Genomic DNA, 12,870 nt, shown 5'->3' on the forward strand with positions numbered 1-12,870 from the left:
TTGATTCAAGGTGCACGGCGCGAACCTTCCCGGAGAGATGTTCCGCTTCATATTGGTGCTGGCCTGCTGCCAGGCCGCTTTGGCCCAAGGCTACGACTACGCCGCCCCGAAGCTATCTTCAAACCGAAACTCGGCCCGCAGTCAAGACACTCAATATTCCGGAGAATACTCCGGATCGCAATATGCAGGCGATCAGTACAACATGGGGCGCCGCAATCAGTCGTACTTCGGTGCCAAGTACCAAACCACCGCCATGCTGGCCTCCAAATTCAGCCACTTGACGAAGACGTGGAAAGCGGGAAGCAACCCGAAAGCACCGGCGGGGTACCGCTCAGGAGTCAACATGGCTGATCTGGAGCGCACCAAGCTACCGCTCGGAATCTTGGCCGATCTGGAGGATTTGGATCTACCGGAAACTTTTGATGCCCGTCAGAAGTGGCCAGAGTGTCCAAGTTTGAACGAAGTTCGCGATCAAGGTTGCTGCGGATCGTGCTGGGCCATCTCGGCTGCATCGGCGATGACCGATCGTTGGTGTGTCCGTTCCAAGGGCAAGGAGCAGTTCTCGTTCGGAGCTTTCGATCTGATGTCGTGCTGCCATTCCTGCGGGCAGGGTTGCCGCGGGGGTACTCTCGGACCAGCATGGCAATTCTGGGTCGAAAAGGGTCTGTCTTCAGGAGGTCCCTTGAACTCACGTCAGGGTTGTCATTCCTATCCGATTGGTGAGTGCCGCGTACCCGGCGAGGATGAGGATGCTCCCAAGTGCTCTAAGAAGTGCCAAACCGGTTACAATGTGACCGACGTGTGGCAGGATCGTCACTACGGACGTGTGGCGTACTCGGTTCCCAATGACGAGCGTAAGATCATGGAGGAGATCTACGTCAATGGACCGGTGCAGGCCGCTTTCTACACCTATTTGGATTTCAATGCCTACAAGAGCGGAGTATATCGGCACGTGTGGGGACCCATGTCCGGAGGTCATGCCGTAAAGCTGATGGGATGGGGCGAGGAGTTCGGAGTCAAGTACTGGTTGGTGGCAAACTCGTGGGGTCGCGAGTGGGGCGAGAAAGGATTCTTCCGGATGGTGCGTGGCGAGAACCACTGCGGTATCGAGGAGAACGTTCACGCTGGGTTGCCGAACTACCACAGACAGGGTGAAGCTGGCGAGTACTACGCCGGTTATGGTTATAACTGAAGGATGGCGAAAGATTGTGAAAGAATGGAATAAAACAATTCTTATATCTTGATACAATGTGGAAATGATTTTGAATCCTGATTAAAATAATAATTGTGAAAAGTCCCCTAGAAAAACGCTCGATTTTTTTTTCAAAATTAAAAAAAAAAAGTGTTTATCTAACATTTTCCTGTAAGTTATTGTCGTTTCCTCAACTTATTTCTAATGTGAAATGAGTTGTGAAAAGTGAAACGTCTCACTTCTCACTACTTATTTTCCATTTTCACTGTGGAAAGTGAGAAGTGCGAAGTGAGAAGTGTCTCACTACTCACATCTCATTTTTCATAGTAAGAAATGGAAAATAGATAGTGAGAAGTGAGACGTCTCACTTTCCACCCCTCATTTCTCACACCTCATTTCTCACTTCTCACTGTAGTGAGACGTCTCACTTGTCACTTTGTACTACTTACTTTTCACAGTCAGCAGTGAGAAATGAGAAGTGAGTAGCAAGACATCTCACTCCTTATTTCTAACTTCTCGCTGTAAAAAGTGAAAAGTGCGAAGATAGAAGTAAGACGTCTCACATCTCATTCCTCATTTCTCATTGCTCACTGCGAAAAATGAAAAGTGAGAAGAGAGTAGTGAGACGTCTCACTTCACACTTTTTCTACTCATTTTTCAAATGAAAAACAGGAAATAAGTAGTGAGAAGGGAGACGTCTCACTTTTCACATTTTTTTGCCTTTCTCGTATACTAAGTATACGGTAAAGGCTATATGATCGCTCCAAAAACAAACTTTTTATAGAAGGCCCGGAGACCCATAGTGTTATATACCAATCGACTCAGTTCGACGAATCGAGGTGATGTCTGTGTGTGTGTGTGTGTGTGTGTGTGTGTGTGTGTGTGTGTGTGTGTGTGTGTGTGTGTGTGTGTGTGTGTATGTGTGTGTGTGTGTGTGTGTGTGTGTGCGCAAAACTACTCAACAAAATGTCACTCATTTTTCGGGCACTTATCCTCAACCGATTTGCTCGCAACAAGTTGCATTCGACGCAGAATCCTGTCCCATTGTTTCCTATTTGAAATTGGCCAGATCGGACTATGGGATCGAGAGTTATGGCCAAAATACAAATTCATTTGAAAAAATCGCGTAAAAAATGTCACTCATTTTTCGGGCACTTATCCTCAACCGATTTGCTCGCAACAAGTTGCATTCGACGCAGAATCCTGTCCCATTGTTTCCTATTTGAAATTGGCCAGATCAGACTATGGAATCAAAAGTTATGGCCAAAACACAAAATCATGCGAAAAAATCGTGTAAAAAATGTCACTTATTTTTCGGGCACTTATCCTCAACCGATTTGCTCGCAACAAGTTGCATTCGACGCAGAATCCTGTCCCATTGTTTTCTATTTGAAATTGGCCCGATCGGACTATGGGATCAAAAGTTATGGCCAAAACACAAAATCATACGAAAAAATCGTGTAAAAAATGTCACTCATTTTTCGGGCACTTATCCTCAACCTATTTGCTCGCAACAAGTTGCATTCGACGCAGAATCCTGTCCCATTATTTCCTATTTGAAATTGGCCAGATCGGACTATGGGATCGAGAGTTATGGTCAAAATACAAATTCATACGAAAATATTGCGTAAAAAATGTCACTCATTTTTCAAGCACTTATTCTCAACCGATTTGCTCGCAACAAATTGCATTCGACGCAAAATCCTTTCCCATTGTTTCCTATTGAAAATTGGACAGGTCGGACTATGGGATTGGAAGTAACCTTTTTTCATAAAAGTCACAAAAAATGTCACCTATTTTTCGGACACCTAACCTTAATCGATTCACACGAAACAAGTTGCATTCGACGCAGAATCCTGTCCCATTGTTTCCTATTGAAAATTGGCTAGATCGGACTATGGGATCGGAAGTTATGGCCGAAACACCATTTTAGCCTTTTTATACGAAAAGGCTGTATGTTCGCTCCAAAAACCAAACTTTTACAGAAGGCCTGGAGACCCATAGTGTTATATACCAATCGATTCAGCTCGACGAACTGAGATGATGTCTCTGTCTCTCCCACTTCATATGGGAGTTTGGCAGAAAGACGGTCATGAGATTTATATCATATCAAATGTTGCCCTCCGCTCGCGTGATGGGAATGACATTTTCGTTTTCTTTTTGTGTAGTCGGAGCTTCAGTTCAACTAACATCCAAAAGTGATATCCTTAAAATATATGACTGGGTGAAATAAAACAGGGTTATGTACGTCAAATAGATTGGAAAAGGAAACAAAAATGTCGAAATTCTTATTAGCATATTGTAGATCAAGCTGAAAACCGAACCGAGGTCCCGCGAAATCGCATTTCCCGCATTTCCGGATGTTGCAACTGCATCGCGAGTAGTGCGCAACTGTGCCATAGTCGGGCACCACTCGCGATGCAGTTGCGACATCCGGAAATGGGACAAAATATGATTTTCGGTTTTCAACTGGATCTACAATATCTTTGCCATAAATAATCTGATTTTCATAGAACGGACAAAGAAATTTGTCTTTTTTACTCCTAGCCACTAGCTCATCTTTTTTCAAGCACACACATTTTACGAAGGTCGAGAAAGGCACCATCACCGCTAGGTGGATTAATCTGGGTTTTTATTTTTCAAATCACCTAATCGTCCAAATGTCCCGCTCGGCCAAATGACATGTTCGTTCAAATGACAAATTCGGCACAATGTCCCATCCGACCAAATGTCCCAGTTGATCCATTGTCCGATTTGGCCAAACGGTCTATTCGGTCGAATGTCGTATTTGACCAAATGCCCAAATGACCAAATGTCCCATTCGGTTAATTGTCCTATTCGGCCAAATATCCCATCCGACCAAATGTGCCAGTCGACCAAATGTCAGATTCGGCCAAATGCCCTATTCGGCCAATTGTCCTATGCGTAACTATCCCCCCTAAATCTGGGCATGCCCCCATATGACTTTCGGCCTAACAGTCTGTTCGGCCAAATGGTATAATCGGCCAAACAACATTTGGCCTAGTGGCCTTCGGCCAAATGGCATTCCGGCAAACGGTATTCGTCCAAACGGTCCTTCCACGAAAATATTTATTTATCCGACGTTCCGACACGGGGATGGTGTCTTCATCAGGGACACGGTATTTTTCCCCTGATGAAGAAACCATCCCCGCGTCAAAACGTCGAATAAATAAACATCTTGTTTCAATCTGCGTAGCTGGTCTTGAAGTTTTATTTAAATTTTATTAACGTAAATTATGGTACTCGGCCACTTCTTCACTGGTCTAAATCGGGACAGGAATCATAAAAGCAGCGACAGAAAAGCATATCGGGGGCCTGCACAGCATAGGGCCCAAGCAAGAGGCACTTCAAAAAACCCGTTTGCCTGCGGAGGTTGTACTTACATCCGAGTTGAGGCTCCTGGGCTCTTGTACAGAGAACAACCTTTTTTCCTTTGAGACAGATGCGAGCTGCTTTAGTGTCAGCGTCATTGGCTAAGGCGTCACGGATGCAAGTGGAGATTTTGATGTTTGTTCTTTTGCCTTCGTACAGTGGGCACCAACAGATTACATATTCCACGGAGTTGAGAGCCCGCAAAAACGCGCATAGTCCCGAAAAAAATTCCTTCAAAGTTGTGCGAGAAACGTGTGTGTCCGGTACGAAGGCGAGGAACAATTTGCTGCACTTTATGGTTGGGAAGTCGCGCAATGGTTTTATGGATCCACTGATTTTCATTAGCGGCGTTGTGTTGAATGCCATCCATTAATACTTGAGCCCTAGCTGTGGACCTTTCTGATCCACAATTCGGCTTTAGCCGGGGCGTCTGAGGAAGTTAAACGCTGACTTTGTTGTCCAACTCCAGCCAGCAGATCAGCCGTCACGTTACCCGGTACTACACAGTGTACTGGGATCCAAGCGAAGTTCAAGCTGGCAAGAACACTTTGAATCCAGGGGTGATTGGGAGAAAACCATAGAAATCGTTACATTGCATAGACAGGTTTTCGGAGACGGCCAAATTACTCCCGGAGACCCGTACTCCAGTTCCCATTCGATGGACTAAACCATCGGTGTGGGGCTGAACCAAAATTCTCCGGAATTTCTCCGCAAACTCCTCCAGAAATTCCTCCGGAAACTCACCTGGAAGATCCTCTAGAAAGTCCTTTGGAAGTTCCTCTAGGAATTCGTACCCGGCCTTGATTCCTCACGAAAGGATCTCGGTAGGAGCGGTCGTAGACAAAACAACGGAAAATTTAGATGAAGTCCCATTTAAGGAGTCAAAGTTTGTGTGATTTTTTTCCTCGGAAGTGTTTCGAAGAATGTCCTCTCCGGCTAAGCATGAGCTAACTCCATAGCCCGGTCGGAAAGTATGTTGTCGATACTCGAATCTCCCGTGCTTCTCTAGCTCCTCGTGTAGACGACGGTTAACCATCCTCTCCACAACCTTAGATTTACAGGAGGTTAACGTATTCGGTCGGAAACTAGACGGCTTCCGGCCAAGGACTTCTCTTCTCAAAATTCTCTTCCGCCCATCCTCCGTAAAAGTCTGGCTACATCATTCTTTGTTGATTGGTTTCATGAAGGTGGCTTTAGCTGAAAGAGACAGCTGCTTCATCATCGGATACCCCACATCACCTGGTCCGGGCGTTTCCCTGCGGCTCCTGACAGCCCAAAGGTTAGCTTTGCCGCCAAGAATGGTTTGTTGAAAATTGTTCCTGGTAGGTCCGGAGGAATACTAAAATTCGATTTTCTATTCTCTTTTCTCCTTTTGTGCTCGTCTTTCCCTTAATTTGTCTTCTAACTTTCTTGTTTTTTCGGCATTTTACCTTTCCGTCCCACCTTTCGTCTTTCGAAATTTATTTCTCTTCATTTGTTTATTTTTTGTTTTACTTTCAAGTCCTGTGAAATCATGTCTACGAGACGAGCTGATAAAGACAAAAAAAAGTTTCATGTTCGAGATTTAGAAAAATTAAATAACTTATCGTCGGGCATTTATTTTTATCCAAAAATTTTAGTTCGATAATAGAGCTAAGATCCGGACTAAAAAATGTGTATGAGCAGGACGTTATCTGTGTTAGCAAACATTGGTTTTGTGGACTTGAGTGTTAAAAGATAATTAAGGCCCACTCGCACGTATGCAACAGTCAATATTTACCGACCCGCTCTTTGTTCGCATTTGAATGGGAATACGTTTTTTGCTCTAATTAATTCAAGTCGGACTGGACATTCCAGCTATTTTCGCAAAATCCTCGAACCTATTTTAGCACACGCTTCCTTGCATTGAAATCGGAACATGACACCGTATTCGATGCAGATAATCCACAATGCAAACATTCGACACTTCCACTTGTGTGTCTCTCCGACTAACTTCATTTCGATTGCAACCAATCCCAAAGATAATACTACGGAAGAGATTAGGCACACAACAGTAACGTTGAAGTTGATGGCGCCCGTCCAGTTCTATGGTTTGTGTTTACTTTAGAAGACGGTGACGGCGTTGATGGACTCTGGGCCACCGTGACTTGACCAGGACCTTTTCATTAACGACACCGGACTGGACCGAATAGAAAAGGGTTCCTCCTAATGACAGAGTAAAGCATCCCAAGGGACGCACACAGTCGGAGATAATCACCGAGCATACACACCGGTCGATAGGAAGGAACTATATGAATGACCAATCCACATAGCAGAGATAGAAAAAAACTTTGTTCTACAAAGTTGCTCCTAACGATGAGGGGTTTTTTGAGGTTTTCATAAAAATTAGGGTGGGCCACATTTGAAAAAAATTAAATATAAAACTTTTTCATTTGCAGAGATACGGCTATACAATGTTCCGCGAAGTTATGATTCAGCCAGATTCCAAGAATTTTGCTAAAAAAATTATTTCTCTAGCTCTTAAATTGACTGATTTAGAGCAATTTTCCCAAGTTCACTTAGGGTGACCCTCAAAAAAACAGTTTTTTTGCTCTAACTTTTCTGTTTCAAATTTCTCAGCAACGTGGTGTTCAGGTCACTTTTAGAGCTTTGCAGGGCGCAACTTTTAATGGATTGTTTCTATATCTCATGCGGATTAAAGGTTATTCAAGTTTTTCCTCGAAAAACACATTTTGTCTAACGGCTGTATGTATGATTGACGCAAACATTTATTCAATCTGTTTCTCGACCTTATTCTACTACTTTCAGGCTTCATTTCAGGGTGTTTAAATCGAGGGGATAATTGAAAATAACCCCATATTATTGCAATGAAAAATTACCGTTTTTTTCCATTTTCAAGCACTAATTTGCTATTTTTAAGTGTTTTGCTTCCATGACTTACTTTGTGCTATGGCAAACACCACACCATTTTGTTATAGAGCCTGAGCAGAAGCTAATATCTTGAAAATAGCAGTTCTTATGAACTTGATATGAATAAGAGGTAACATGACAAAAAATAATAACAAAAATTAATATCCAAAATAAATACTTTAGGCATAAAATTATCAGATATTTTAATACAAAACAAAAAATAATTATGTTTTGCCTTTGATATTGTAATAACAACATATGTTATGCTTTGAATAGTTTGTATATTACTTTTTGTTATTTCATATCTTATACATGTCAGTAATTTTCGCTGAGACCGAGCCACTATTTGCACGAGGTCTTTGAAAATGCCCAAATTTATGTTCATTAGAATGCTTTCGGCGAGTTTATTAGGGATCCGAGTTAAATTTTTCAGAAAGATGGACCCCTCGTTAGTTATGGACGAAATCACTTTTATGGACCCCTCGATTTTTGTCAATTCTTGATTCACCAAAACTGTCATAACTCCAACATTTCTCAACCGATCTTATGGATCAGCATATCGTTGGAAAGAAGAAGAGTGTATTCTCAATTTGGAATAATAACAATGGGGCAGACATATTTGATTTGGCTGCCATCTTGGATTTATTTTTTAAACTATTTTTCCGCTAGATTTGCAATCACCGATTTTGAATATCACCACATCGATGGAAATCTTAGCTTATATAGAGCTTTGTGTTCAAAAATCTCAGGTGTATGTTTTTTCTATCAAAAGTTATGTACGATTCACCGAACTATTTTTTAAGGCCCATCTGAGGAAAGAACATTATTTATACAAACAATATGAGACTACGACATCAGTTCATTGACTTCATACACTATTCTACGCCAAATATATTTTGAAAATGAAGAGCATATCTACAGCAGTAATTTATTTGGAAGGCTCAAAACTTTAATCCAATACCAAATCCAATATGGCTGCCCCATTGTTATTATTGCAAATTGAGGATACACTCTTCCTCTTTCCAACGATATGCTGATCCATAAGATCGGTTGAGAAATGTTGGAGTTATGACAGTTTTGGTGAATCAAGAATTGACAAAAATCGAGGGTCCATAAAAGTGATTTCGTCCATAACTAACGAGGGTCCATCTTTCTGAAAAATTTAACTCGGATCCCTAATAAACTCGCCGCAAGCATTCTAATGAACATAAATTTGGGCATTTTCAAAGACCTCGTGCAAATAGTGGCTCAGTGTCAAAGCGAAAATTACTGACATGTATAAGATATGAAATAACAAAAAGTAATATACAAACTATTCAAAGCATAACATATGTTGTTATTACAATATCAAAGGCAAAACATAATTATTTTTTGTTTTGTATTAAAATATCTGATAATTTTATGCCTAAAGTATTTATTTTGGATATTAATTTTTGTTATTTTTTGTCATGTTACCTCTTATTCATATCAAGTTCATAAGAACTGCTGTTTTCAAGATATTAGCTTCTGCTCAGGCTCTATAACAAAATGGTGTGGCGTTTGCCATATCACAAAGTAAGTCATGGAAGCAAAACACTTAAAAATAGCAAATTAGTGCTTGAAAATGGAAAAAAAAAACGGTAATTTTTCATTGCAATAATATGGGGTTATTTTCAATTATCCCCTCGATTTAAACACCCTGAAATGAAGCCTGAAAGTAGTAGAATAAGGTCGAGAAAACAGATTGAGAAAATGTTTGCGCCATTCATAGATACAGCCGTTAGAAGAAAACGTTTTCGAAGAAAACCTCAATAACTTTTGATCCGCATGAGATATGGCAACGCTAAGTCCATGAAAAGTTGCGCCCTGCAAAGCACAAAAAATGATCTGAACATCACATTGCTGAGAAATTTGAAACAAAAAAGTTAGAGCAAAAAAATTGTTTTTTTGAGGGTCACCCTAAGTGAACTTGGAAAAATTGCTCTAAATCAGTCAATTTAAGATCTAGAGAAATAATTTTTTTAGCAAAATTCTTGGAATCTGGCTGAATCATAACTTCGCGGAACATTGTATAGCCGTATCTCTGCAAATGAAAAAGTTTTATGTTTAATTTTTTTCAAATGTGGCCCACCCTAATTTTTATGAGAACCTCAAAAAGCCCCTCATCGTTAGGAGCAACTTTGTAGAACAAAGTTTTTTTCTATCTCTGCTATGTTCGGCTTGAACAACTTATTACCGCTTTATATGCTACCTGGACCACTGTGAATCAGTTCAGATCCGCATAGGATTCGTGCGAGGTGGAGATTATTACCAGAACTAGACGGACGAGTGTAATTACGAGTGGTTGGTTTGAAGGAAAAATAGGTTTCTCTATGAGGAGTGTGTTTAATTAACTTTTTGGGCAAACATTCATATGTACGGATATGCATCATGTGTAGAAGTTTGATCTAAAATAGATGGCCTCGTTGAGTTAGAATTAAAATGTTAACGAATTATCATTCAATGTTGTTGCTCGCATAGTTCTAATCAATTCAATTCAAAATCATCGCAAAGATTTAGTAAGCTACGGAAATTCAACCCCTTCCGAACATCTTAGGGCAATAATTGTTTCTCTGGTTTTTATTAACCATAAAACTGCCGACTGTAGCCATAAATTATGAAAATGGTTATAAATTTATGCAAGAAATGCTCAGAATCCATCAAGCCAGCAGGCACAGCATCATCCAAGTACAGTACGGCTCGATAACTGCCTTCTATTTGCTAACCCTCGTCCCATTTGTCTTGCACGGTTACGATTTTCGGAAACTCAGTCTTTAACCCTTTCTACCCTCTGCTTGCCATCGACACGGCCGTAGGAGGACGCCCCTCGCAACAAGAAAGCCATAATCAAATCTTTGTAAATTTGAGAAACACTGCGGTCTTTGTCATCGTCAACTGCTGTAGTGCAGAGTTGGTTTGATGGAAAAGTGGCAGCCAATCGTAAATAATAATCGCTTTTTGGCCGGGTTCTGGTCCCTGCGGCTAATACCACTTTATGGTCTGTGCTTTCGGGAAGGTACCAGCACCTCACCCGAAAAAGCAGTACAAAAGGGGTTAAACGCAGTCAACCGTGTGCGAAGACGAGAACGCTGTTACGACATCCGGGGTGTGGTGGATTTTTTCCGCGTCTTAGCAAGACCAAAGTAGCTTCCTAGCTTCTTCGGGGAGTAAATCCTTTGGAATTGACATTTTCCCTCGGGGGCATATGGCTTGGCTGCCGACGACGCGGTGGTGCTTCCTTTGGCGAAGGTGTGGCGCGCGCGCGGGGTAAATAGAAAATTAATCCTTTTTCCGTCGTCGTCGTCGTTGGCGGAGGTAGGTTCATTAGAGTAGGTTTAATATTTTTCGCTTGGAGCGATATAAAAATTATTGCTTATTAGAGTCATTAAAAATTGCCACCGCGGCTGTTGTTGCTGTTCAGCAGACGCCATGCCCTTCGGTTGGAAAACATTTTAGCGTTTGTATCTTTTTCCATAAGAACTTTCAATTGGATTAAATTGAGAGTTTAGAGTCGAGTAATTAAATTTGATAAGAGCAGGGTTCGGGGTGCAGAAATGTTACTTATTTATAAGTCGGATTAGGTGCCTACGGCAGTAAATTGTCAAGACAGAACTTCAATGGAAGAACCTTTCGTGATAATTTGGTGCAAATCTAAAATAAAGAAAAAATCTAAAATAAAACAAATAAAAACATTACAAAGAAGATGAAGAAAAGATAATGAAATGTAGAATTCACTATTTTTGATTTTCCAAAAATGAATGGAATTGAATTTGATTTCGTAACATTTGTAATGCAATAAATGACTACAACGACATCATATTTCAGTTTTAACAACCCACCTTCCCGCCTCCAATCCTCAGCTTATAGAATATTCAGAGCTTCAAATTTAAAATCACAAAATTTCAGCACACGTCCACTTTTACGAGCTCGTTTCACCCGCCAAAAACGTTTGTCGCCAATAAAGAGCCAACTTAATTAAATTTCTGCACACCACACCATCGTCTCGTCACATATGACCTTCCATGTAAACTACCATGGTGCGCGGTGTGGTGGTGCCACAGGTTCCTGCTGAAGGCTGCTGACTCGGAAAATCTGACAAACGGAGTGTCCTCGGCGACGACAACCGCAAAATGGCATCGCATACACGGCTGCCGTCAGCCAGCCAGTCAGCCAGCGAGGGTGATTGAAGAATAAAATTTTATTAGTGCATAAGATTTAATCCCATTCTGACTGTATGTAATTTTGCCGCTGCATGCACACAACAGTGCTCTGGGGACGCCCGCGAAAATGGCTCCGGTCATATGCAAAGACCATAAACATATGTAATTTCGAATCCCATGATGTCGACTTGATGCCACACATTTTCCTATTTGTAATGACGCTTCTGACGAAAGCGCCAAACGTCCGACATTGTCATGAAAAAAATATGAGATTTTCATTAGAAACCACAATTTTAAATCCGCTCGTGGCGTACGGATGTGTGGTATTCAATTTCCTTCTCAAATTAGGGTAGGAACACTTGCTTCCGAAAGGTTGGCAACTAATCGTTGTTGATGGGTGTGTGGTGCGTAGCTTCAATTTAAAGTAATCGTTTCAAACATATCGTAAAACCTAACGAGCTCTGCATTGTCATATACATTGTAAAGGATGGAGAGATGGATAGAGAATTGCGTAGCTGTTCTATAATCGAATTACTGTGCAATACATTTAAAGGTTACAAGAAAAGCAGCTGGAACACTTAGTAGCTAAACCTAACTGAGGAAAACAAACCCGCTTAAAGGACCAACTAGCCGATAGGAATCCTCAAAAAGCTCCTACCCGAGCCCAAGAGGCTCTCGCTATTGACAATAGTTCCACTGTTATTCATAACTCCGATCCCACTACTCGATCCAGTCGCTCCCTTTCCGCGGAGAGCCACCGATTCCAAGCCCAGACCCCCCCCCCCCCCGTTCGAACTACAGAGAGGTCACTCAAATTTCCTGGAGCAAAAGGAGCCACCAAGTTTTCCTCAGCTGACGCGAACTATGATTCCAGTTCTCAATCCCTTCCCCCAATCCAATAGATCCCAAATGTGCCTCATAAGCTAAGCGGTTAAGCAACAAGAAGAATTGTAACCCTTTTGTCAAGTAAAACTATGATCTTCACCTCCATTGTAGTAATTCAGGCTCTATAGCCCCCAACGCGCCAAAAAACAACAACACGAGTTGAATCGATCCACAGATGGTGTTTATAGTTTTATTTGTAGAGTAAATCAACATGCTTCTTTAGGCCCAGTAATAGTTAATAATACACTACTACTTCCCTTGAGCAAATCAGTATGCTTCCGTTCCGGTTACGTATTGCTAACTAATAAATTTGCTAACAAAATGAGATAGATG

At 41.5% G+C, this 12,870-nt stretch overlaps 1 protein-coding gene across 1 annotated transcript; it reads left to right on the forward strand.

Annotated features, from left to right (window-relative positions):
• On the forward strand, positions 1 to 1,211 carry LOC134214891 (cathepsin B-like). The gene has a single exon (XM_062694171.1). The coding sequence runs from the start codon at positions 38 to 40 to the stop codon at positions 1,190 to 1,192; it is 1,155 nt and encodes a 384-aa protein (XP_062550155.1). The 5' UTR covers positions 1 to 37; the 3' UTR covers positions 1,193 to 1,211.
• Positions 1,212 to 12,870: the final 11,659 nt, after the last annotated feature.

The sequence above is a fragment of the Armigeres subalbatus genome, chromosome 1 (genome assembly GCF_024139115.2).
Source record: "Armigeres subalbatus isolate Guangzhou_Male chromosome 1, GZ_Asu_2, whole genome shotgun sequence".
Taxonomy (NCBI): domain Eukaryota; kingdom Metazoa; phylum Arthropoda; class Insecta; order Diptera; family Culicidae; genus Armigeres; species Armigeres subalbatus.

Coding starts and splice junctions, on each gene's coding strand:
- LOC134214891 (XM_062694171.1), top strand. CDS start 38: ATGTTCCGCTTCATATTGGTGCTGGCCTGCTGCCAGGCCGCTTTGGCC.